Here is a 27,939-nt window from a genome sequence, read left to right as displayed (position 1 = left end):
CATACTTCAGTCTCTTGTGAGTTTGATTATCATGAGTCAGTCTCCATGTACATAATCAACTCCAGACCAATGACCAGGCTTAGAGATGGGTCCAGGACCCTGAATATCCCCAAGATCATGCTCCGTAGGGAGTCCTCTTGGCATCCACCATCTAGATTCCTCCTGACAATACTCAGCCTCATCAGCATCGCCTTCCATCAGGGACCAGTTTCCTGCTTCAGCTGGGAAACAGGAAATATGTCTTAGCTAAGAAGTCCAGAAGGACATTACAGTCTTTCTACCAGGGAACTAATCGCCAAACAAGTTGAAAATATCATGGCAAGACAGCCCGTAGGGAAACCTGACCATTTGGAGCCACAAAATAGAGGAGTTACCTGTGCTTGATGTTAATCTGAGCTTAAATAATGGTTATTATTTATTGAGTACTTATACAAGTACTGTAGATACATCAATCCATTCATCTTCACAACAACTCTTTGATCAAGTTATATCATTATCACCATCAGCCTCATTTTACGGTTAAGAAAAGTAAGACAGAAGTTAGATCATTTCCCCCAAAGTCACACGGTAAGTTGCAGAGCTGGGACTTGAATTCAGGTCATTTGATTTGAGAACCTGAGGTCCCAACCACTACTCCATGCTGCCTCTGTGGCAGATTGGGTGACCATGGCCATATCTATGAACTTTTCCAACACAAGCCTTGGTGAGTCAGAGAGAGTGACTCAAGACTCACAATGTAGGACATGGCATTTCCTGCCAATAAAAAGCTCATGGTTCTAGACTTGTATTTTCCAACTAAACAGAAGAAGGGCCTTGTTCATGGACAAGGTTATGAGACCTGATAAAGACAGTCACAGGCTAAAAGGAGACAAAAGAGAGATGCAAAGTAGAGCCGGCCTAGTGGAACAGCTGCCCCAGACTCCTGCCCCCAAAGCTCAGGGCCTCTGCTCTGAGCAGCAGTGTGGGGGCCTCCCGTGCTCAAACTATAGGAGCAGGGACAAAGGCTGGACATTCTCACTCTGCACTGTGGCCTGGTGTATAAGCCACAGAGTGATGGAAATTGCTACAGATTGGGAGTCTGATAGTTTTGGATTTGACATCCCATTCTTCACTTACTGGTAACTAGTTAATGGTCTTAGATAAGTGGCCTAACCTCCTTGAATCAGTTGCTCATAAATATCTCCCTTATATGGCCACAGTACGGATTTAATGAGCTATTATACACAAGATGCCTGGCATGTACAGCATGTTCAAACAAAGGTAGTTTCCTTCCCTCTCTTCTCTTGTCTATATGAAGTATCCCAGAGGAGAGAACGGTCATTTGCTCCCTCGCTGGAGCTGCCTAAATGGAACTTCCATTAAAAAAAAGAAAAAAATCACACCAGATACTTCTAGTTGGATGCTTATCTTGTCCAGGGAAGCACTTGTCCTCAAACAGGTGCCTCCCAGGCATCTCAGGAGGAGAAAGGGTGACGTTCCATCAGGCAGAAAGCAGAGGAGCTGGGGTGCCTGCCCTCCTGGGACCACATGGCAGCCCTGCAGCTTAGCAACATGACTTGGGCCAGACCATCACTGCAGTTCTGTTAGAAGCATAATGCTTCTTCTCCATACGTGAGTGTTCCCTCCGTGTGGAAGGAGCCTCAAAAATGTAAGACTCCTGGCTCTGCCCCAGGGGAAAGGCTGTCTGACGGTGAGTTCAAGAAGTGTTAACATGAAGAGTCAGCCCTTTCCTCTTCCCTTCCTCCTGGGACACACGTTCTGCTCTGCTCCTCCAGGCTCTAAGATTTAAAGGGTCCTGCCTCCCCTGGAGGGCACTACATAGGACTGGGGGGTAAGTCTGCTCAATTCAATATTAGAAAGCCTGCTTGCCTGCCAATGGAAACCACATTCGCCTATTAACTTTATCAGTCATAAGGGTGCTATTAGGCTGACTTCTCGACGAGCCTTAGAACTTAAGTGGAGGAAGCAGGTGTTTTCACTGAGCCTCCTTAAAGACCCCACCAGGTACCAATGGCCAGTCATCTAGAGTGTAAGTCTGCCACTGCTCTTGGCGCATTAATGGAGGTGAGACTGGGACCCAGAATTATAGTCAGTCAGAGCCTCACAACCAGTCCAGAAGTGTCCTTGATGGAATCTCTGAGGGGGGACAGACAGAGGCTAAAAATAATAATACCTGATGTTTACTGTGTGCTAAAAGCAGACACCAGGCTGAGGGATTTAACTCGACAAAGTGGACACCATCATTATCTCTGTTTTACAGGAGAGGAAACTGAGGCTTGGAGAGGTTAGATGTGGCTCAAGGTATATAGCTGGTCAGTGGTGGAGTCGCATGGTCACTCCAGGGCCTGCGCTCTCCAGCAGGGCAAGATGCTGCCTCAAGCTCCAGGCACCAGCTCCCACTGTGATCACAAGGGAAGAGTTGGTCAAGGCCAAGCCCTCCTCCCAACTTGGAGCCAGCGCTCTTTTGACCACAACTGTATGAGCAAAGGCAAGGGTATCTTCAAACTTTCTTCTCCTGATGAACTGGGAACCTTGGGCTCTCTGGAAACACCCTCCAGAGAGGGTGTCTGTCAGTGGCAGAATGTCCTGTAGCCTCTGTGTGTCCCTTCACGGGGTGACCACCATGCCCTCTGCACCACGTCCCAGCCATGCAGCTCTGCTGTGATCATTGGATGTCCCCATCCCTTTCGGCCTCTCCCACAGGCCTACAGGTTCCTAACTTTCCCTTGGTTTTGCTGGGGTGGCTCAGTTTCCCCCCACCCCATCCTGTACCCACTGATACCCCTGCTCACAGAACCCCAGTTTCCTCCAAGCCAATGTTTCCTAAACTTGAGTCATCTGCACACCTCCCTCACATTTTCTCCCATGTCTGTGTGCCACCTATATATTTATTGGTTTAATCTTCTTTCATTTGACTGGCAATGAGCCAGAAAGCCAGGGTTGCAGTCCTGCCTGGGCCATTTACCAGCTCTCTGTTGTGGGCCAAGTTCTTTACGTTCTCGGTGCCTCAGTTTCCTCATCTGTACAATAGGGATAACAGTAGTCACTACTTCAGAGGCTGCCGTGAGGATGAAATGAGGAACTGCAGGGAAAGCATTAGAACAGCACCTAGCGCACAATAAGCGCTCAGCAGGTGTTAGCTTCCCCTGTCATCACATTTATTTTAAAAGGAAACTTTATACCCCTACCATCCGTGGAAAAGTCAGTACCACTTATACCGCAAATTTGTGAAAACAAATTTAGTGAAAACAGTTATTAAATTCTAGCTATTCCTGACGAAGCCTCCAAGCCCACGACTCGCTCTCATTTTGTCAAGAAGAGAGACAAGCAAGCACGTGAAAGATGTTGAAGGCACACTAGGTTCAAACCCGGGAGAACAACTTGCCCTGATTTGCCTGGTTTTGCCTGATGTCTGGTTTTAGTACTGAAAGTCCTGCAGCACCCGCACTGCTGGGCTAACTCAGATGGGCAGGAAAGAACTTAAAAGGCAATTCCGACGTGAGTCCATGTGTTTCGAGTTGAGTCAGTATCCCACTTACTATCGTCTTGCAGAACAAGCCCACACCCTAGGGCATACTGCACAAGCCCACCTGGGAGCGCAGAGTTTCCAAACTCCACAAAAGGGACGGAAAAGCCATCATGTGTGTGCCACTGAGACAGGCTCCAAAGAAAAACCACATTTGTAAATGCCCAACGAGAGAAATGATGATTAAATTTTGCACAGCTAAAATTATTTGGTAGTATACAACCCCTTAAAAATCATGTTTTGGGCTTCCCTGGTGGCGCAGTGGTTGAGAATCTGCCTGCCGGTGCAGGGGACGCGTGTTCGAGCTCTGGTCTGGGAAGATCCCACATGCCGCGGAGCAACTGGGCCCGTGAGCCACAATTACTGAGCCTGCGCATCTGGAGCCTGTGCTCCGCAACAAGAGAGGCCGCGATAGTGAGAGGCCCGCGCACCGCGATGAAGAGTGGTCCCCGCTTGCCACAACTAGAGAAAGCCCTCGCACAGAAACGAAGACCCAACACAGCCATAAATAAATTAATTAATTAATTTTAAAAAAATCCCACTCTTTAAAAAAAAAAATCATGTTTTGAAGTATCTTTGATGACATGAGAAAATAATCATGATAGAATGTTCAGTTAAAAAAAAGCAGACTACTGCTCAGCCATAAAGAAGAACAAAATTTTGCCATTTGCCGCAACATGGATGGACTTGGAGCGCATTATGCTAAGTGAAATAAGTCAGACAGAGAAAGACAAATACTGCATGATATCACATATATGTGAAATCTAAAAAATAAAACAAACTAGTGAATATAACAAAAAAGAAACAGACTCACAGATATAGAAAACAAACTAGTGGTTAGCAGTGGAGAGAGGGAAGTAGGAGGGGCAAGATAAGAGTAGGAGATTAAGAGGTACAAACTATTATGTATAAAATAAATATGCTGCGAGGATATAATGTACAACAGGGAATACAGCAATATTTTATAACTATACATGGAGTACAACCTTTAAAAATTGTGAATCACTATGTTGTATACCTGTAACTTACATAATATTGCACATCAACTATACTTCGGTGTTTAACAAATTGAAAAAAAAAGACTAAGATGTCCTTCAGTGGGTGAATGATTAAATAAACTGTGGTGCACCTAGATAATGGAATATTATTCAGCACTAAAAAGAAATGAGCTATCAACCCATGAAAAGACATGGAAGAACCTTAAATGCATATTACTAAGTGAAAGAAGCCAGTCTGAAAAGGCTACATAGTGTTTGATTGCAACTGTATGACATTCTGGAAAAGGCAAAACTACGGAGACAGTATAAAGAACTGTGATTGTTAGGGGTTGGTGGGGAAGGATGAATAGATGGAGCACAGAAGATTTTTTAGGGAAGTGAAAATACTCTGTATGATACTATAATGGTGGATACATGTCATTATACAATTTGTCCAAACCCATGGAATGTACAACACTGAGAGTGAGCCCTAAGGTAAACCACGGACTTTGGGTGATTATGATGTGTCAGTGTAGGTTCATCAGTTGTAACAAATGTGCCACCCCGGTCGGGCTGTTATGTTGGGGGAGGCTCTGCATGTGTGGGAGCCAGGGGGATCTGGGAAATCTCTATGCGGACCTTCCTCTCAACTTTGCTGTGACTTAAAACTGCTCTAAAAAAATAAAGTCTTTAAAAAAAAATTTTTTTTTTTTTGGCTGCACCTCGCGGCTTGCAGGATCTTAGTTCCCCTACCAGGGATTGAACCCAGGCCACCACAGTGAGAGTGTCGAGTCCTAACCACTGGACTGCCAGGGAATTCCCTTTAAAACAATTTTTTTTAATCAGACTACAAAACTACACATGGTAAGGCCCTAGTTTTATAAAATATAGAGACATATAAAGAAAGAAACACACCATAATATTAACAATATTTATCTCTGAGTGATAGGATTCCAGAGGGAACTTTTATTTCTTTATGTTTATTTCTGAATTTCTTACTTATACTTATTTCTATATTTTCCAAGAAAGTTTAGCAAAGAATACACATTACTTTTATTACCAGGGAAAAACTCTGAATAAGAATTGTAAATTTAAAAGTACTGGGAAGAAAGTAATGAGAGGTGATTAAGCCCAGCTTTCTCTAACTCTGTTTTACATCTGTAGCCGATTAGCAGAGAGGTTTTCTGTCTGTCTGGCTGACCTGTTTTCCTTCTCCCATGGGGAAGGCCCTCGCAGAGAAGGCAGGGTGTGTCCAAGGTCACGGACTTGTGTCGCCTCTGCATCTCAACCAGTGAGGCTGCCCTGGGCTGTCACCTGAATTCAGGGTCTGGCCTCCAAGGTTCATGGGGCAAATGCAATCCCCCTGATTCTCCCATCATTTGGACTGCAATGCTCAATAACTGCCCGAGACCCTGGTTACTACCTAGAGGCAGGGTGGCACCTAACCCTGGAAGTGCCCACTTTGGACCAAGCTGGCCTGAGCTGGAATCCCTGCTCACCACCTACGGACTGTGCTCCCTTAAGCATATTGCTTTACCTCTTTCAACCACAATGTCCTCATCTCTACCACCAGGATTAAATTCAATAACAGTTCTAGCACAGACCCTGGCACAAAGTCAATTCATATCCATTTTCTCTCCTGCTTCCTTTTGCTTTTACTACAAGAGAACTGAGTTCTCTATCTCCGTCCCCCTGCCTCAGAGAGCTCAAAGAGCAGAGTCTGGGGACTTCTAAATCTCTCCTCCCCACCCACCTGGGCCTCTGTTCCTCCTCGTCAAACTGTCCCTCTGCTGACTGCCAAGCCACAGAGAGGACGGCTGAGGGGCAGTCCAGAGTCCACCTGTCTCACCAGCACGTCACTGCCCCCTGGTGGGGCCAACAGAACCCTTGGCACGTCTGGCTCCCTAGTGCTCCCAGCCTAACAACCCTGGGAAGCGGCTTCCTTTTTCCTGTAGGAGACGCATGGGCTGCTTTACTTCCCCCGAGACCCTCAAAGAGCAGCCTGAAGCGTGAGTGTTAAAAAAGCAGCAGCTGCCAAGCTCTGGGAGGTGGGAGCACCAGCCACGGGTCCCAGATCCCGCACTGTATTTATTCAATCTGCAGAGCATCTCCAGGCTTTTACAGCCGTTTACTGGGCAGGAGGCAGCAGACAACTGGGCCCCTCTCTGGCCTCTGGCTTCCACTGGCCTTTCCTTTGGAGAAAGGCAGCCCGGGTGCCGCTCACTCTAGGAATAGCTCTGACTCCGAGCTCCTGGAGGTGTGCAGGCTAGGGGCCACAGACAAGGCACAGGCCACCCCTTGAGGGTGCAGGGAAGGAGCACGGGGGCAAAGCTGGAGACAGGAGAGATGGGGACAGGGATAAAAACAGGGGCTGTGACCAGAACACAGGATGGGAAGTGCAGGGACAGAAGCAGGGGCAGGTCAGGGAGGGAGACAGGGCTGGGCCAGCACAAGGTCCCAGGTGGACACGGGGCGGGTGGCACAGGGTGGGAGTGGGGGGCAGAGAGAGGCATAAGGAAGCACAGAGCAGGGCTGGGGAAGGGGTAGCAGGCGGTGTGGGGAAAGCCCTGACCAGCCGGCTTATGTAATCTGGGGACCCTCTATTGCTCCAAAGGGGCCCACAGGAAATCTGGGGTTGTGGATCCCCACTCAGAACCCACATTTTCACCCTAACCTGTGCATGCTTTCCAACAGCAAGCAAAAGGAGCACAATTTAGTTAAGTTAGGACGGGCAAGATTCACTTCTTATTTGAAAATTATGACAGCAACAATAAAAATACTCAGCTGAAACGCCATCCGACCAAGCCAACTCCCCTGGAAAGTTAAAGTCAGGCGCCCCCATCCCAGCACCCTGTACCTTTAAGGAGGAGAAGTGTTCCCTTGCTCCCAGCTGAAGAGGCAGGTTATTCTTGGAGAGAGCAACGACTTACCTAAAACTGAGTTATTCCCCTTTCCTCCTCCGGCCAGCCTCTCTTCACTCTGGGGAGCTTTTACCATTTAAGGTCAATGTTACATCTGGCTCCAGAGCTCAGAGCTGAGAAGCCTCTGGCTGCCGAGCCCCGCTGCCCGCCTCCTCGGAGAGGGGCTGGGACTTAGAGCCCAGAGCTCCTCAGGGACCCCTCTGGCCTGGCTCAGGGGGCTAACGGTAGGGAAGCTGGCCAGGCCACCCGGGGCTCAGCGCAGGCTGGGCCTGAGAGGCAGCAGCTGGCCCTGGGGCCCTCCCACGGGCACCGGCACAGCGGAGGGCAGTGCCCACGGGCAGCTCATGCCTCTGGGCATGTTCCGGCCAGATGGGGACCAGGGGAACTCGGCAGATCTGTCTCCCAGCCTGGAGTCTCCAGCAAGCATGTGAGCCTGGACAAGACCCTGGCCCAGTGCCAGGGAAACTGGGAACATTTCCTGTCCCAGGGATTCGGAGGTGAAGGCCGCTCCCCACCTTAAACCCTTGGGATTAACAGAGAGAAGGGCCTGGAAGATGAGCTAATCCCAGACCTGGCACCAGCCCCGGGGCTCCAATTCCTTCTCTTCCACTTGACAGTCCTGTGCTCTTAACCTCGTGGAGACTCAGCAGTCTCCTCATCTCTAAAGTGGGAATCATAGTGATCACACGTGCTAACTCCTAGGGTTGCAGGAGGATTCAATGAGATAATATTGAAGGGCTTAGCAGAGTGCCAGCACCTCACACTTGCTGATCAACAGAAATTAGTTTCCTGCCTGGACACAGGTGAGGAAGGGCTGCCTCTCTCCTGGAAGTCCGCACCCTGCCCTGACTCACTCCTCATCACCTTGGGTGCAGTACACTCTCGAGAAAGATCGTGGCGCTGCGGGCCCTGAGCCAGTCACATATGGGCTCCAGCCCTCTTCTGCAGTTAGAGGCAGCTCAGAGAAGCCCTGAGTAGGGTTGTCAGATAAAATACAGGACACCTACATAAATCTGAATTTCAGATAAACAACACTTATCTTTTAGTATAAGTATGTCCCAAATATTGCACAAGACATAGTTATTTTTATTTATTTTTGGCTGCGTTGGGTCTTCATTGCTGCGTGTGGGCTTTCTCTAGTCGTGGCAAGCAGGGGCTACTCTTCATTGCAGGGCACGGGCTTCTTATTCTGGTGGCTTCCCTTGCTGTGGAGCACGGGCTCTAGGCATGCGGGCTTCAGTAGTTGTGGCTCACGGGCTCTAGAGCACAGGCTCAGTAGTTGTGGCACACAGGCTCAAATGCTCCGTGGCATGTGGGATCTTCCCGGACCAGGGCTTGAACCCTTGTCCCCTGCATTGGCAGGCGGATTCCCAACCACTGTGCCACCAGGGAAGTCCACGAGACATACTTATATTAAAAAATATGTTTTTTATTTTTATTATTTTTTTAACATCTTTATTGGAGTATAATTGCTTTACAATGGTGTGTTAGTTTCTGCTTTATAACAAAGTGAATCAGCTATACATATACATATATCCTCATATCCCCTCCCTCTTGCGTCTCCCTCCCACCCTCCCTATCCCACCCCTCTAGGTGGACACAAAGCACCGAACTGATCTCCCTGTGCTGTGCAGCTGCTTCCCACTAGCTATCTATTTTACATTTGGTAGTGTATATATGTCAATGTCACTCTCTAATTTTGTCCCAGCTTACCCTTCCCTCTCCCCATGTCCTCAAGTCCATTCTCTACGCCTGCGTCTTTATTCCTGTCCTGACCTAGTTTCTTCAGAACCTTTTTTTTTTTTTTAGATTCCATATATATGTGTTAGCCTACGGTATTTGTTTTTCTCTTTCTGACTTACTTCACTCTGTATGACAGTCTCTAGGTCCATCCACCTCACTACAAATAACTCAATTTCATTTCTTTTTATGGCTGAGTAATATGCCATTGTATATATGTGCCACATCGTCTTTATCCATTCATCTGTCGATGGACACTTAGGTGGCTTCCACGTCCTGGCTATTGTAAATAGAGCTGCAATGAACATTGTGGTACATGACTCTTTTTGAATTATAGTTTTCTCAGGGTATATGCCCAGTAGTAGGATTGCTGGGTCATATGGTAGTTCTATTTTTAGTTTTTTAAGGAACCTCCATACTGTTCTCCATAGTGGCTGTACCAACTTACATTCCCACCAACAGTGCAAGAGGGTTCTTTTTTCTCCACACCCTCTCCAGCATTTATTGTTTGTAGATTTTTTGATGATGGCCATTCTGACCGGTGTGAGGTGATACCTCATTGTAGTTTTGACTTGCATTTCTCTAAGATTAGTGATGTTGAGCATCTTGTCATGTGTTTGTGGGCAATCTGTGTATCTAAAAGAAAATATGTTTTTTAATCTGAAATTCTAATTTAACTGCTCATCCTGTATTTTTATTTGCTAAATCTGGCAATTCTAGCCATAGGCCATCACTTGCCACTTCAGAAAGCATTCACCTGTCATGCTGAGAGCTCTAGGGGTTGGTGCTTCAAGGCTTGTGGCCTCAAGGCCTCCTGGTGACAGCTGGCTGTACACAGTCCTTATCCCCAGCTCCTGCCCATGGGTCAGTCACCCCAGCCATGGCAGGCTTTCTCCGCCAAACCTGGCCCACTGGGCTTCCATCCCAGCCCCTTCCATGGGCATCCAGTCCTGGACTGTCTCTCCTCCCTACTTGTTATGAGAGAGATTCCTGATGAGGCTGCAGTGCATGCCGTCTGTCACACCCATAAATAACTGTATTTTTGCAGATGGAACCAGAGGCGGCTCTCCTGGTTACTAGTCACACTTTCTCTCAGGCGTCTACCCTATACATCTGCGGGGAACAGGCCCCCCTGGTAAAGCCACATGGTGGTAACTACTAGAATTGCAGGTATAGGGAATAGAAGGAATTTACCAAACTCTTTAGTGCTGTGTCTCCAACTCCATTGTGCAATAGAACCCCCAAGTGTGAAGTTCTCTGGACCCCTCTTCCAGAAATTCTAATCCTGTGAACCTAAAGTGGGACCCAGGAATCTATATTTTAATTAAGGCCCTCAGGTGATTCTTATGTAATTAGTCCAAAGACCTCACTTCAGGGAATGATGCTCCAAAAGTTGATTTTGTGAATCTAGCAGCAAATACTACAAAGACAACTAGAAGCAGGTTGAAATGGAACTGAAGGGACTTCCCTGGTGGTGCAGTGGTTAAGAATCTGCCTGACAATGCAGGGGACACAGGTTCGATCCCTGGCCTGGGAAGATCCCACATGCCGCGGAGCAACTAAGCCCGTGCACCACAACTACTGAAGCCCGCATGCCTAAAGCCCGTTCTCCACAACAAGAGAAGCCACTGCAATGAGAAGCCCGCACACCGCAAGGAAGAGTAGCCCCTGCTCGCTGCAACTGGAGAAAGCCCATGCGCAGCAATGAGGACCCAACACAGCCAAAAAAACCCAAAAAAACAAAGAAATGGAACTGAAGGCTTCGTGTGCGTGTGAGGGAGGGTGTGTGTGTGTGTGTGTCTGTGTGTGTGTTTCTATGTGTCTGTATGTGTGTATACAGACTGTATGTTGAGCACCTACTATATTCCAACCACTATATTAGATGCTCTACATAAAAGCATGTACCCTCATAAATGCCCTATGAAATAGAATTATTATACCATTCTTTTGGAAAGGAAACTGAGACTTGAAGAGGCAAAATGACTTCTCTGATGTTCCACAGCCAGTAAGTGGTAGAGCTAAGAGGTGAACTTACATGGTTTGGCCCTAAAGCTCTCCCCTCTGTACCATACTTCCTCCTTTTCAGCCAGGGCTTCTTAAATTAGGGTTTATGGATAGCCTTCAGGGGTTTCTGAGCCAACTGAAATTGTATGCAAAACACTGTGTGTGGGGACTTTCCTGGTGGCACAGTGGTTAAGAATCCGCCTGCCAATGCAAGGGACATGAGTTCGATCCCTGGTCCAGGAAGATCCCACATGCCGCGGTGCAACTAAGTCCGTGCACCACAACTACTGAGCCTGCGCTCTAGAGCCTGCGAGCCACAACTACGGGAGCCCACGTGCCTAGAGCCCGTGCTCCGCAGCAAGAGAAGCCACCACAATGAGAAGCCTGTGCACCACAATGAAGAGTAGCCCCTGCTCGCCTCAACCAGAGAAAGCTCGCGTACAGCAACGAAGATCCAACGCAGCCAAAAAATTTTAAAAAAACAAAAAAAAACCCACACTGTGTGATTTCTGTTTTTCTTGGGTACAGGCCCATAGCTTTCACAAAGGGGTCACCAAATAACTTTTAAAATCATTGCATTAACACAAGCATTTCATAAAACACATTACTGATGGGCGTGTGAAATGGAGCACGCTCTATAGAAGACAATTTAGCATGATCAAAATTATAAGGCTCGTATCCTTTGACCCAATTCCACATCTAGGAATTTATTCTACAGACACACTCTCACACTTGGGAAATGACAAACGAACACGATTATTCATTGCAGCTTTGTCTATAAAAGCAAAAGGATTGGAAACAACATAAATGTCCACCAACTGGGGGCCATAAAAGGTGACGGGTATAGCCACAACAAAGGATGAGAAAGCTCTTTGTGTAGTGATATGGAAAGCCCCCAAGATCACATGGTTAAGTGGAAAAAGTAAGATAACGGGACAGTATAGATATATATACATGCACACAAATATGCTCATGTTCACACATACTCACAAGTACATATGTGTGTGTGTGCACACAATCTTGCTAAAATTAGCACAAGAAACAAATAACATTAACATTAGTTGCCTATGGGGAGGGAATCTAAGTGGCTGGGGCAAAGAGTATCCACTGTATATCTTCTTTATACATTTAAAGTTTTGAATCATATGAATAAGTCATGTGTTTGCATTCAAAAATAGTAATGAAAAACAAGCATTGCTGGAAACAGGGATTTAATCAATTCATCTTCCAGCACTGCTTCCCCCAAATGTCAGAGTATTGGCATGAGCCTGATTAAAGGTTATTTTTGTTTTTTTACTTTTTATTTTGGAATACTTACAGACACACAGGAAGTTGCAAGAATAGTACAAAGAGTCTCATGTACCTTCACCCAGCTTCCCCCAGTGGTGAGATTGTATATGGCTGTTGTTTGATACGAAAACCAGGAAGTGAGCATTGGTACGTTATTGTTAACTGGACTACAGATCTTATTCTAAAGCTTATTTTAAAAATATAGCCTTCTCATAGCTCATATATTCATTTAAAATGTTTATTGAGTGTGCCACACTAGGGTTGGCTGATGGGATGTGGTAGGGACACTTCAGAGCCATCCCTGCCCTCATGGGGTGTAGACCAGTGGAGGTGACCCCTTACTTATATGGAAACAGCGTTTGGAGGCCTGGGACCCAGCAGTGCACAAGGAGTGCTGACCACAGCTCTAAAAAAGGCACTGAGTCCCTTGCTGTCCTGGTCATGGAACTTCACAGCTTGCCTGAAAGCTGACTTTTAATCCTTGAAAGAGCACGAGCAATTACTCGGGCTATATTTATCCTCGTTCCTGGAGCCACACAGGGATTTGGCCTCACTCTACCAAAATCTCCAGCTCATCACTCCATCCCATCAGAGACAATCGTGTGTCCTCAGCATCAAAGAGGTGGGCCAGCTGAGGCGCCCTGGCGCACAGCTGGGGGAAGCTCTCCCCACAGGCCCTCTGACTCAAGGCCAGGGAAAAAGTTTAAAAATTCCAGGCCAAAAGCACGTCCTGGGGCTGAGGGAGACCAAGCCAGGAGAAGCAGCAGCTTGCCAAGAACACTGGCAGCTCAGGGACTGGCTGTTGGGATAACCGCCCTGGCAGTGTTGGCCTCCTCACCCCTTTTATACTTAGGGATTCTGCGCAATACTCAGCACTTAGGAGGCCCCAGATGAGGAAGCGAACAGATGAGTGGCCGAATCGGCAGGAATGGCATCCAGGTGTCAATGAAGGTGACAATGACAGGGGTTGTTTACTGAACATGGTGCCGGGCACTGTGTTGGCTACTTTACATATAAGGTCTAGTCAGTCCTCACCAAATCCAAGTGATGTAGGGCTTCTCATCCCCGAGTCCTAGATGAGGGATCTGGGACATGGAGAGGTCAAGTAGCCTGTTAGTGCCTCACAATCCGTGAACCCAGATCTTTGTGACTCTAGAGTCCCTGGATGTCAAGTTCAAGAGTGCAGACTGGGAACATAAGGTGTCTCCTCTCCCTCCCAGGATCCCATTAAAATAATAACAAAGGAAGCCTTAAAAAGGAACATATCCTTAGCCATAAAGGAGATGGGGCGGGGCATGAGTGCACACACTTCCGGAACTGGCAAGAGGATGGAGGAGGGCTGCCTAATGAAGCTGGGACCCTGGACAACCCCCAGAGAAGGGGGCTCAGCCGCTCTGGTGCCCCTGAGAGGCTCTGGACTTCAAAAGCCACGTGTGACAAGGACAGAAATGAGATATGGAGTCAAGGGGGTGATTAAAATCTGTGGGCAGAAAGGGCTGGCAAGGAACTACCTCATGTAACTTTTGTACACAGCATTTGGACTAAATGCCTTCTTCCGGCTAAAGGGAAAAAAGAGCTGTAAACAAATACTGAGTAGACTTCTTTTTCATAGACATATGGATTAGCAATTCTTGAAATGCTTTCTGTGCCTTCTAGGATTAACTAAATTAGTAAATACATTGTAAATAATGAGAGTCAAGTTTCTCACTGTCAAAGGAGGGAATGACAAATATGGAAAGGAGAGAAAATAGAATAAACCATGCAGTGCTGTGTTGGAATTATAGTATTGGAATAAACTGGACGGATGGATGGATGGATGAATGGATGGGTAGATATGTATATGGGCATGTACATGTAAACATATTTATTTACATTTATATACATATATACAGATGTGTGTGTTCATGACATATATCTATTTTCTAGCTCTGTCCACTGAGAGGCCTGGAAATAATGATGCTCCAGTAGCAATGAACACACTTTGCACACAAATTTTGGTTTATAAATACCATTCGCCAGTAAAAGGATCCAGGGTTCCTTGGAGAAGTGGGTAATTCTAGGGCTGGGATGGGAAAGTTCAAGATGAGCCTGGAACATCTTACTGTGCCCAAAAGTAAAGAACTGCTTCAAGAATGATGGTGACATGTCAAAAGTACAGAGGACCACTTGAAGGGGCTCTCACTGGCGAAATCTGATGCAATATGAGCATCAAGGTAACTAATGATAATAAAGGATTATAACCCACGAATAAAGTAAGAATTCACAAGTGGTCCCAGGGTGCGCTGGGGAGAGAAAAGATCTTGGCATCCTGACTGCATTAGGCCAGCCCTGGAGGGAACAACCACTGGAAAAATTGTCCTCCACTTTCTCCACTCTGCCTCCAGAGCATGACTTACCCATTTGCTTCAAGGACATGCACTGTGCACATACCCTGTGCTTGGGCCTCTGCTAGGCAGTGAGGTTGCAGAGGTGAGCAAAACGGAGCTTATGGTATAAGAGTCAAGAAAGTAAGTAACATCTATGACTCAAGGGTGTGTAAAAGTGGTTTGCAAACTGTCTGTCGGTATGCTTACAGGAGGCGTTAGAGTAAAACTCTTCTCTAAGGAAGAACGTGGTGAGTACCATGGATGGGCTGGGCTGGGCTCACTGAACTTGAACCAAGGGCTGCAGGCATCCCAAGGAAGAAGACGTGGGGGCATTAAGGAAGGTTCGATTCTAGAGGAGTGGGCACTTGAGGCAGTCATGCGCCCACACAGGTCAAGGTTTCAAGATGTGGAGAGTGGGTCTGGGATGGTATCCCTAGAGAAGTAAGTGGTGTGGGCCTAAGCGTGGCAGCGGGAAAGTGCTCAGGGCTGCCGTGGCAGGGGTTATGTCATGGGGCTGGGCTGAGACAGTCAGACTACAAGGGAACCTTGAACCCTAGGCTTGAGTTTGGACTTAACTCCAAACTGGGGTTGGGAGCCCCAGGAGGTTTCTAAGCTGGACCAGTGCATGATGAGAGCTAGGCTTTGGGAAGATTATTCTAGGACAGGGGGACCAGTCAGGAGATTGGTGATAAAAATCCTTTGGAGCCAGCTGGATTCCAAGGAACTGTGGGGAAATAAATTAATCTCTCCAGTGTCAGTTTCCTCTTCTTCAAAACGGGTAACACTGGGGATTATCTTCAAAAGACCTGTCATGGCCCACAGGCTGGCCAATTAAAATAGGTACCAATGGCTGTCTTGCTGGAGTTGCTGGGTCCTAGAGGTCCCCTGCAGTTCCAGGCACGAACTCTTCTCTTGCCAGATCATGGGGAGATCCAGGGAATTCTGCGGGGGAGTCCAGGGCAACTGGGGTGGTGGGGGAGCAGTCAGGGGTCTCGGGGCAGGAGCTGTTTACCAACTGACAGGGAAGTACCTCAATATGTGAACAACACATGGCTATGGTGGGGTGGCTGGGGTAAACATTAATTAGCCTGGGTGCTCCTGAAACACCCCATAAAGATGTGGCTCTCGAGAGAGAGAGAAGATGTCTAGGATGACCAGGTTGAGCAAATGGATATATAATAGAGTCATTTATAGAGATGGGAAAGTGAACTGGGGGAACGGAGTAATAGACTCAGGAGTCCCATTTTGGACATGTTAAGTTTTAGATGACTATGAAACATCCCAGTGGAGATGACACACGGACAGCTGGACATGTGAAGCTCGGCACAGAAGTGGTAACAGCAGTGATGAGGGTGGGCAGAAAGACATAGACTCAATAAATTTGTGACCTAACTGCATGTGGGGGGTTGAAAGAAGAGGTCGGGTGACTCCGGAGTTTTGCCCCTGGACAGGTAGAGAAATGCTAATGCCAAAGGGCAGCCAGGAACAGGCGCTCACTGGTTAAGAAAGATGAGTTCAGTGTGAGATGCTGCTGGGATGCCTGGATGCAGACAATCAAGTGGAGATGCCCAAGTGGAGATGCCCAGAAGATGGTTAGAAATACGGGATTGCAAGGATTGTTGCTTGAGAGAGGTCCAGATGGGTGGCATAGATTTTAGAAATATGGATCTCTAGGAGACCTTTAAGTCAAAGGTGAAGATCGTGAACAAGCTACTGGACATTTGGGAGGGCCATGACAATAAGTGGAATCAGAAGTCAATTTGCAGGGGTTAATTATGGGGTTTGGTGAGGTCTTGGATGTGATGGCGATGAGGCTCATTTCATCATGCACTCAGCAACTATGTGCTGACATGGGTGGGTGGAAAAGGGAAGGAGGATGTGGGTAAGAATGGACTATGATACCAGGATGATCTTAGATAACCCAAAAGGGGTTAGAGGACCGGGGAGGATTTCAGAGAAGGCGGTACTACTCTTTGGAGAAGTCTGGATGAGTCTGTCTCCTCCTCGGGGCTCCCCTGGACCCTGTGCTCACACACATCCATCAGAGCAGAGCTTTCATGGCTTACATACCTGTACACGGGTGTAAATGGACAAAGTTGTTCATGGCTGCTGGTGGTCATTTGGGGATTATGGTGGCCCCAGACCCCACCAACACACTCAAAGAGCTGAGAGGGATCAGTATCTCAGCCTTACTCTTTCCCATTCATAGCCCACGGGAATGCTGGAGCACACCAAAAAGAAACTCGATATTAGACATTTGTCACTTGTTGTTGGGACTTTTCTGCCTCCCCTACCTAATTCTGAGGTCCTCAAAGACAGGGGCCCTATTGTAGGACTCTCTAAGTGGCAAAGAACAGAAACCCCCCCTGTCTGGCTCAAGCGTAAAGGGGGCTGTGCCAGTGATAACTGAACCCCCCCAAAACCTAAGGAAGCATACCCAGACCTCAAGGCAGCAGAAAGCTGTCAGAACCTGAGGTCCCTACTCTGTCTGTCTGTCTTAATGTCTCTATCCTTCTGTCTCTCTCAGGCCATGTAACCCTCTCTCTCTGCCTGTCTTGTCTCCCTCTCACCCCCCCTCTCTCCTTCTCTCTCCTTCTCTCTGTGCCTCTGCTCCCTCCTCCTTCTCTTCTCTCTAGCCTTGCTTTTTCTGGACTTTTCCCTTGCTGTGGCTCACATGGCCTCTCAGCTCCAGCTGTTTCCTTCCCCCAACCACCTGACAAGTGTCTTGTTTCAGATTTTCAAGAACATCTGACTGGCCTAGCTTGTCTGTTTAAGCCAAGTCTCCTAAGTCATTAGCTACCTTTGGAGGAGGTATCTCTCTCTGGTCTAAGAGTCAGAGCTGGGGTCATGCGTTAAATACAGTGGCCCTTTTTTAGAGCCAGATACTGGCATCAACCAGCCAGCAGCCTCTTTATTCAGGGGATTCTCATTTCCTATGGCCAGGACCTCTTTGAATGCAACCTACAGTTGTGTTGGCTCTTGTAACAACCAGGTCATTCTTGGCTCATCGAAAACCCATTGTCCACTGAGGCACCCAGATCTTTATCACAAAAATTGAGCTATCCCTACCTTGCCCTCCCCTAAACTATCCTGAGTAACTCTGTAGTCTCAGCGTGTTCTTCAAACACAGGATTTCTGTGCTGGTGCCATGATACAACAGATTGTTTATCTCACCAAAGGAAGAGCCAAACTTTCTCAGATTGTCCTTTCCGGCTTCACATAGGTATGGGTTTTGTTTTGTTTTTTTATGAAAAAGGGAAAGAGATGTGAAGCATAAAAGGATTTTTGAGGTTTGCAAGTTGACATTGCACCATTAAATTAATTCTAACAAAAGCTCGATTTCACTAATCCTGAGAGGAACTTGATCTCCAGATGCACTGACTTACTGGTTGGGTGCCTGCACCACGAGGCCTCTTCCACAGCCCAGAGTTGGGTGTTTTTCCTTTTTAAAAGACTTTGAAGTTGCGAAGAGCATATATCACTTTTTAAGAGCAAACCCAAAAGAACTCTTGCAAGTAGTTTTGTTCAAGTGAAGGCTAACTGAATTAAATAGAACAGTCCCCTTTCATAACAACAAAAGAAGAAGAAAGAGGAAGAGGAGAAGGAGGGGGAGGTTCATTTGTTCTTCCTCATCTCCCTGATAGGGAACGCTGGGCGGCTCCAGGGCTTGGTTCTCAGACCTAGATTCTTTTCTAACTGCACTCACTCCCAAGAGGATCTTATTCGAGCTCGTGATTTTAAATACCACCTATTTAAACTCTCTGAAGACTCTCAAATGCTCGTGTCCAGTCTGGACCTCTCCCCCAACTCCAAAGTCATATATCCAACTGCCCACTCAACACTCCTCTTGGGTGTCTCATAGGCAGCTCCAATTTAACCCATCCTACCCGCAGGACCTGCTTTGCCCTCAGCTTTCTCCATCTCAGTAAAATGCAAGTCCATCCTTCAAGCTGCTCAAACACAAAACATGACTCATTCATGATTCCCCTTCTTGCTCCCCACACACCCTACAGGGAATCGATCAGAAAATCCTGTTGGCTCTATCTTCAAAATATGTCCAGAATCTGACCATTTCTTGCTACTTCTACCGCTGCTACTCTGTTCTAGGCCTCCATGATTTCTTGCCATTGTCATCAATGCAATTGCCTCCTAATTGTTCTTTTGCCCCCACAAAGCAGGCAGAGTGTTTCTTCTCCATCATGAGTTATATCATGACTTACAAGACTTACTTTCTATCAGGTACTATACATGGCAATTTATATCCATCGCTTATTCTCAGAATGTATTCCCCAAAAATGTTCAGTCTGCATTTTCCAGTTAAGGGAGTGAAATGAAATACCTTATCCAGAATCACACAGCCATTCTTTGAAAGAGCTGGACCTGAACACCTCAAGGCCCTGGCTCTTTCCTTAAATCCAGTTGCTGACAATAAATTTGATTTTCATCCCCAGGAAATCCCTTTCTCAAAGCTGCCTGCTGAAGTCAGTGCAATCTAAAGTCAAGTTCATAAAAAGAGATTTTAACAAAATCAGGTAGGTAAAAATGGAAGAAAAGCAGGAAGAACATTTCTGTAGGTCAATCTTCTTGATGGCAGTTTACCTGCCCAATTTATTCTGTTCAATCAGTAAATCTACCCAACTTATGGTGTGATATATCAGAAAGAGGTTTTTCAACCAGGTACCCTGGGGCCATATGAGGATAATACCAACCAGGGCCATATTTACTCTCCTTCCCCTCCTTGGGATTCTGGGACCTGTAGCATCATTTATTTATTTTTCACATCATTCTGGGTGTAACGTTCCTCAGGCTCAGTACCTCTTTTATTTCAACAATGACAAAAACTGCACAAACAAATATCTGAGCGCATCCTCCAAACATGGAGAAACGTCTATGCTTCAGAATTCACAAATGCCCAATCCAATCCATTTGTTTTTGTAAGCTTGAACTTTCACATTTAAAATAAACCATGTACTAGACAAAAGAATTCAGTTTGGATCTGAGCCTTCCTTTGTGATCATCCTTCCTTCTTCTGGATTAAAAGCAAAAGACATCTGCGTGTTTTGGATTCTCCAAAAGCTAGTTTTGAGGGGTGCTAGGGACCGCCCTCATTTTCTTGGATGGGGATGCTGCTCAGTTTTTGTTTTTGTCTTTTTTCCTGAATGTTGAAAGCATTCTGGGAATGGAAAACTGTAGGGCAGGGCACCTGGGTGATGGGTTCCCTAAGAGCAGTAAGGGACTGAGTGGAGAAGTTACCCCCTGGAAGATGCATAGCTTTGGGCAGCAACCTTGGCTCTGCATGGAGGCTGTCACCCATGACCCACAGGAATCTACTTGTGCTTCAAATGTGGATATAGGGGGTGGGGTGGGGATTCTGATGGGCTAAAAATATCATGTGAACCAGAAAGGCTCTGAGAAAAGGTAGTGTCTGCTATTAAGCAAGACACATCTCAGAACTACGAGAGGTGAAGAAGAGGATTGTGCCAAAGCATAGAACCAGACTTAATACCAGCTGGTGATCAAGCTCCAGAAACGCCAATTTGCTCAAAGAAAAACAGGATAGAATCTCAGGGACTACAGCCAAAGGGACCTGCCAGGAAGGGAGAGAGTGGGGATCCGTAGGGTCAGTGGAAGAGAGCAGTGAGGGAAGGGTTTTACTCTTCCAGAAGTCTGAAGACCCACCACAGTCCTTAGGGAACATGACACACACTGCAGAGAATGTCCTTTGGCTAGAGTAGGGACTCAAGCCATAGCTTAAAATCCACATCTTAATATTCATTTATTCATTCATTCATTCAATAAACTTGTAGCTTCTCTACTTCCTGCTAATGAGTCTCCTTGTCTTTACTCTTGCCTTTGTCTAATCCAATCCAGTCCCCCCAGAGAAGCCAGAGACACACTTCTAAAATGCTATTTGGTTGCTTACACCCTCTGGCAGAGGGAGAAGAGACACCAGTGACTGAAAGGACTCCACTCCCTGTATCAAGAGCTCCTCTCCCTGAGTCCGGCTAAGTCTGCCCTCCTCCTTCCTGCTTAAAAGATCCACTGCTGACCTTGGACCCTTCACATACCTTCACTAGTTGCGTTAACATGAAGACCTGAGTGATCTCTCCTTTCATTTTGCGTTAGAGTAATTCTTTGAACTCTCAGAGTTTAATCTTATTTTTTGTAGTTTTTAGAAGGAGAAAAAGGAGAATGGGGTAGGACAAATGATGCTGCCTCATTGTGACTCATTTACGTCTTCCCTCTGCCCCCAGATCCTCTCAATAAGACCTCCATATAACACCTACATATAACAGAGGGACTGCTAATGTAAATTTCAGAAAAACCCTATAATTTTTGCTATGGTTAGAAGTGGGAATAGCAAACTACACTGGGGTAGATTGTACCTACTGTGGGGAAAAAATTAGCTGAGTGACCTCCCCTAACAAATATAAGGCAAATAAGTACTCGTGCACAGGAAAGAGATGTAACAAACTCTTGTAGCCTGACAAAGACTACCTCTCCCAAACATCTGTGATATATCTACTGTGGTAAATCTGCATAGGAGACAAGGGCATTGAGCCCCTGACCCTTTCCTTTTGCAGGAGCATTATTACAATCTCACTGACATATTGGGAGGGCCCCAAGTGGAATCTGTGAGCAGAAAGGGATACCAAGGGGCCCAGAGGGGAACACATCATGAGGGTGATCTAGCTCGTGATAAGAGCCTAAGTGGTCACGGAGGAGGGAGGTGGGGGGTTTGGTGGAGCATGTAGCTGAGGCTGTAGGTCCCTCTCAACCAAGCCATCCTGACGTGGTGGTGTGCTTTGGGTGTAATGCCTGAGTCAAATGTATGAACTAAAAGAGCTGTAACTTTAGAACCTAAATAAGAGACACTCCTGTGACCCAAGAGGTTATATCAGTCAGCTAGAGAAGGTTACGCTACAGTAACAAAAATCTCCAAAGTCTCAGTGGCTTACAACAGTAAAGGTTTATGTCTTAGTCATATTACATGCTGGCTATGGTTTGGCTGTAGCTCTGCTCCATAAACTCTTCACTCCAGGACTCAAAGTGAAGGAGCAACCCAACATTGCCATTTTTGTGGCAGAAGAAAAAGAGAGAGAGTGATGGCTCTTGAAGTTTCTGATTAGAAGCAGCACATGTTACTTCCATCTCACTGGCCAAAGCAAGTCATAGGGGCAAGCTGGACAGCAGTGGAGTGAGAAATACCATCCTTTCACAAGGAGGGTAGAGACAATCTACCACAGAGAATTCTAGACTAGTGAGGGCATTGTTATGGCAACAAGCTACAACTACTTGAGACATGTTTTCAACTATGACACCATATGATGGCAACAAAAACAGGGGCAGCAACATCATCATTGGGCCAATGAGACTCTAGGGTCCTCTCTCTGCCTAGCATTTGGAGACAGGATTGTCCCCTTGGACTGAGTAAGCCTCTGAGGTTATTAGAAAATTCAAGGGAAAAAAAAATACCTCCAGTGGAAGATACAGGACTTCCTGCTAAAAGACAGGCATGCGGGTGCTTAAAATTTTTAAGGAAGATGATTTTAGTTGTACTCCAAGCTGGGAAAGCAGTTCATAACAATTATATGCAAAATCAAGAAGATGGCTTATGGTTGTAACAGTTAGCAGTCAATCAATAGTAACCATATACCAGATAAGCTCTGTTAAGCACTTCATATGAATTACTTTAATCCACACAAGAATTTATAAGTAGGTAGTATTATTACCCCTATTTTACAGAAATTAAGATTTATAAAGGTGAAGTATCCTTTCCAAGTGTACAGAGTTAGCAGGTGTAGAGTTCTGATTCAAACCCAAACCTCTCCAACTTCAGAATTTTCTCCCTAAACCACATTTGATTACCTCCCTCTGATACTCTTCCCTTTTCCTCCTCTAATTTGACCCCATTTCTTATTTTCTGTCTTTGCCTGTTTTCCTCTTGGACACTGCCTCTGCTACTGCAGCACCAGGAGCCTCTCCAAAGAAAGATTCCCATTCTCTGTCTCCACATCCTGAAAGTCAAAACTTAGACCTGCCCAGGTCCAGCCCTAAAGGTCAAGGTTGCTCTGCAGTGTCCTGGATTCCATACCCCTCCCTCATCTGCCAAGAATGGCCACCTCCCCGCCTCGAGTCCATCTCTGGCTGCAACTCTCTGCCACCATTCCCACACTGGGAGGGTCCAGCTCTGCTAGAAAAGAGGCAAGAGGGGCAGAGCCCCAAAGCACACCCTGCAGCAAATGTACAGCAAGCAGACGGCTAACTTGTCCTAATTCACAAGGAGAGGTCCCCATTTCTAGAAACAAACCTATCCAGCGAAGAACAACTCAGGAATTTTAAAACACTGAAAATACTCCAAGTGCCAGAGTCTTTCTGTGGCAGGCCCAAACCGTTCAAGGCCTTAAGCAGCCCCACACTTGGCATTTGGAGAGTCAGCAATTACCATTTCATCCAAACAACTGGCATGCTAAAGTTTACCCTTAGAAGGGTGACCATATGCTTTGAACCAAAACCAGGAAAACACTCAGTGAGAGATTTCTTTTCTGATTTGTGAATGTATTTAAAAGAAAAGTCTCCTGATAACCTAAAAATCCTATTGCATTTGGTTTTGCATTCAACGAAATCCCTTGTATAAATAAAAATACAATTCTATGAAATTGGAATTGTATATCTTCCCCTAATTACTCTGTCAAGGCAGGCTTACATCTGGAAGTCTTCTCCTAAAGTAGTGTTTCTCAACATGTGATCACCTTCTGTGCATGCTTTAAATTGATGTTCCTGGATTCTACCCCAGATTGGAGGTGGTAGAGCAGGGAAATCTGTCATTTCTAGCAAGGTTTCTAAGAAATTCTCACTGAAATTTGAGAATCACTGCCTTAAATAATGAAAGCCCCCCCCCCAAAAAGACTAATGAGTTCATGTGAAATAGAAGTTTTGGAATCCCCCAAATGCCTATAACTTCTCTCAAAAACCAGTCCATGCCATTACTTGCAAAAGATTGCTGGTATGTGGCCAAGATGGTGGAGTAGGAAGAGCCTGAGCCCACCTCCTCCCAAAGGCACACCAAAATCACAACTACTTACAGAAGGGAACTCACACAACTCAACATCAAACAAACAACCCAATTAAAAAATGGGCAGAAGAGAGAGATTGGTTCAAGATGGCGGAGTAGAAGGACGTGTGCTCACTCCCTCTTGCGAGAGCACCGAAATCACAACTAACTGCAGAACAATCATCGACAGGAAGACACTGGAACTCACAAAAAAAGAGACCCCACATCCAAAGACAAAGGAGAAGCTGCAATGAGTTGGTAATAGGGGTGCAATCACAGTAAAATCAAATCCCATAACCACTGGGTGGGTGACTCACAAACTTGAGAACAATTATACCACAGAAGTCCACCCACTGGAGTGGAGGTTCTGAGCCCCATGTCAGGCTTCCCAAACTGGGGGTCCGGCAATGGGAGGAGGAATTCCCAGAGAATCAGACTTTGAAGGCTAGCGGGATTTGATTGCAGGACTTCAACAGGACTGAGAGAAACAGAGTCTCCACACTTGGAAGGCACACACAAAGTAGTGTGCACATCAGGACCCAGGGGGAAGGAGCAGTGACCCATAAGAGACAGAACCAGACCTACCTGCTAGTGTTGGAGGGTCTCTTGCAGAGGCAGGAGGTGGCTGTGGCTCACTGCAGGGACAAGGAAGCTGGTAGCAGAAGTTCTGGGTAGTACTCCTTGGCATGAGCCCTCCTGGAGTCCGCTATTAGCCCCACCAAAGAGCCTGTAGCCTCCAGTGCTGGGTTGCCTCAGGCCAAACAACCAACAGGGAGGAAACTAAGCCCCACCATCAGCAGACAGGTGAATTAAAGTTTTACTGACCTCTGCCCACCAGAGCAACAGCCAGCTCTACCCACCACCAGTCCCTCCCATTAGGAAACTTACACAAGCCTCTTAGATAGCCTCATCCACCAGAGGGCAGACAGCAGAAGCAAGAAGAACTATAATCCTGCAGCCTGTGGAATGAAAACCACATTCACAGAAAGACAGACAAAATGAAAAGGCAGAGGACTATGTACCAGATGAAGGAACAAGATAAAACCCCAGAAAAACAATTAAAGGAAGTGGAGATAGGCAACCTTCTAGAAAAGAATTCAGAATAATGATAATGAAGATGATCCAGGACCTCGGAAAAAGAATGGAGGCAAAGATCAAGAAGATGCAAGAAATGTTTAACAAAGACCTGGAAGAATTAAAGAACAAACACCTAGAAGAATTAAAGAACAGAGATGAACAATACAACAACTGAAATGAAAAATACACTAGAAGGAATCAATAGCAGAATAACTGAGGCGGAAAAACGGATAAGTGACCTGGAAGACAGAATGGTGGAATTCACTGCCACGGAACAGAATAAAGAAAAAAGAGTGAAAAGAAATTAGGACAGCTTAAGAGACCTCTGGGGCAACATTAAATGCACCAACATTTGCATTATAGGGGTCCCAGAAGGAGAAGAGAGAGAGATAGGACTCAATAAAATATTTGAAGAGATTATAGTTGGAAACTTCCCTAACATGGGAAAGGAAATAGCCACCCAAGTCCAGGAAGCACAGAGAGCCCCAGGCAGGATAAACCCAAGGAGAAACACGCCGAGACACATAGTAATCAAACTAACAAAAATTAAAGACAAAGAAAAATTATTAAAAGCAACAAGGGAAAAACAACAAATAACATACAGGGGGAACTCCCATAAGGTTAACAGCTGATTTCTCAGCAGAAACTCTACAAGCCAGAAGGGAGTGGCATGACATATTTAAAGTGATGAAAGGGAAGAAACTACAACCAAGATTACTCTACCTAGCAAAGATCTCATTCAGATTTGACAGAGAAATCCAAAGCTTTACAGAGAAGCAAAAGCTAAGAGAATTCAGCACCAACAAACGAGCTCTACAACAAATGCTAAAGGAACTTCTCTAAATGGGAAACACAAGAGGAGAAAAGGACCTACAAAAACAAACACAAAACAATTAAGAAAATGGTAATAGGAACATACATATTGATAATTACCTTAAATGTGAATGGATTAAATGCTCTAAGCAAAAGACACAGGCTCGCTGAATGGATTAAAAAAACAAGGCCCATAGATATGCTGTCTACAAGAGACCCACTTCAGACCTAGGGACACATACAGGCTGAAAGTGAGGGGATGGAAAAAGATATTCCATGCAAATGGAAATCAAAAGAAAGCTGGAGTAGCAATATTCATATCAGATAAAATAGACTTTAAAATAAAGAATGTTACAAGAGACAAGGAAGGACACTACATAATGATCAAGGGATCAATCCAAGAAGAAGATGTAACAATTATAAATATATATGCACCCAACATAGGAGCACCTCAATACATAAGGCTAAATGCTAACAGCTATAAAAGAGGAGATCAACAGTAACACAATAATAGTGGGGGACTTTAACACCTCAGTTACACCAATGGACAGATCATCCAGAGAGGAAATTAATAAGGAAACACAAGCTTTAAAAGACACAATAGACCAGATAGATTTAATTGATATTTATAGAACAATCCACCCCAAAACAGCAGATTACACTTTCTTCTCAAGTGCACACGGAACATTCTCCAGGATAGATCTCATCTTGGGTCACAAATCAAGCCTCAGTAAGTTTAGGAAAATTGAAATCATATCCAGTATCTTTTCCGACCACAACGCTATGAGATTAGAAATCAATACAGGGAAAAAACCGTAAAAAACACAAACACATGGAAGCTAAACAATATACTACTAAATAACCAAGAGATCACTGAAGAAATCAAAGAGGAAATCAAAAATTATCTAGAGACAAATGACAATGAAAACACGATGATCCAAAACCTATGGGATGCAGCAAAAGCAGTTCTAACAGGGAAGTTTATAGCAATAAAATCCTAGCTCAAGAAACAAGAAAAATCTCAAATAAACAGTCTAACCTTACACCTAAAGGAACTAGAGAAAGAAGAACAAACAAAACCCCAAAGTTAGTAGAAGGAAAGAAATCATAAAGATCAGAGCAGAAATAAATGAAATAGAAACAAAGAAAACAATAGCAAAGATCAATGAAACTAAAAGCTGTTTTTTTGAGAAGATAAACAAAATTGATAAACCTTAGCCAGACTCATCAAGAAAAAGAGGGAGAGGACTCAAATCAATAAAATTAGAAATGAAAAAGGAGAAGTTACAACAGACACCGCAGAAATACAAAGCATCCTAAGAGACTACTACAAGTAAATCTATGCCAATAAAATGGACAACCTGGAAGAAATGGACAAATTCTTAGAAAAGCACACCTTCTGAGACTGAACTAGGAAGAAATCGAAAATATAAACAGACTAATCATAAGCACTGAAATTGAGACTGTGATTAAAAGTCTTCCAATAAACAAAAGCCCAGGACCAGAGGGCTTCACAGGTGAATTCTATCAAATATTTAGAGAAGAGCTAGCACCCATTCTTCTCAAACTCTTCAAAAAAATTGCAGAGGGAGGAACACTCCCAAACTCATTCTACAAGGCCACCATCACCCTGATACCAAAACCAGACAAAGATGTCACAAAAAAAGAAAATTACAGACCAATATCACTGATGAACATAGATGCAAAAATCCTCAAGAAAATACTAGCAAACAGAATCCAGCAGCACATTAAAAGGATGATACACTATGATCAAGTGGGGTTTATCCCAGGAATGCAAGGATTCTTCAATATATGCAAATCAATCAATGTGATACACTATATTAACAAACTGAGGGAGAAAAACCATATGATCATCTCAATGGATACAGAAAAAGCTTTTGACAAAATTCAACACCCATTTGTGATAAAAACCCTCCAGAAAGTAGGCATAGAGGGAACTTACCTCAACATAATAAAGGCCATATATGACAAACCCACAGCCAACATCGTTCTCAATGGTGGAAAACTGAAACCATTTCCTCTAAGATCAGGAACGAAACAAAGTGGTCCATTCTCACCATTATTATTCAACATAGTTTTGGAAGTTTTAGCCGCAGCAGTCAGAGAAGAAAAAGAAATAAAAGGAACCCAAATCGGAAAAGAAGAAGTA

General features: G+C 45.3%; 1 protein-coding gene and 1 pseudogene across 4 annotated transcripts in view; one reads left to right on the top strand and one right to left on the bottom strand.

Annotated features, from left to right (window-relative positions):
• Positions 1–27,939, top strand: part of LOC309605602 (large ribosomal subunit protein eL42 pseudogene) — a 621,562-nt pseudogene that overhangs the window by 552,679 nt on the left and 40,944 nt on the right. The window lies entirely within an intron of this gene.
• Positions 1–27,939, bottom strand: part of IRAG1 (inositol 1,4,5-triphosphate receptor associated 1) — a 149,301-nt gene that overhangs the window by 112,901 nt on the left and 8,461 nt on the right. Inside the window, exon 1 of one of the 3 annotated variants that reach the window (XM_082341469.1) lies at positions 7,434–8,611. The exons of 1 other annotated variant lie outside the window; for it this stretch is intronic. In XM_082341469.1, the coding sequence (XP_082197595.1) occupies positions 7,434–7,500 (67 nt within the window). In that variant the 5' untranslated portion in view covers positions 7,501–8,611. Of the gene's footprint in view, positions 1–7,433; positions 8,612–27,939 lie in introns of those variants that run through there. One more of the 3 variants, XM_082341466.1, reaches the window with a different exon arrangement.

This window comes from Balaenoptera borealis (assembly GCF_965194805.1).
Source record: "Balaenoptera borealis genome assembly, chromosome: 11".
NCBI classification, from domain to species: domain Eukaryota; kingdom Metazoa; phylum Chordata; class Mammalia; order Artiodactyla; family Balaenopteridae; genus Balaenoptera; species Balaenoptera borealis.
Note: the sequence above shows the minus strand (reverse complement) of the source record. Positions and strands in the feature narration are given on the sequence as shown.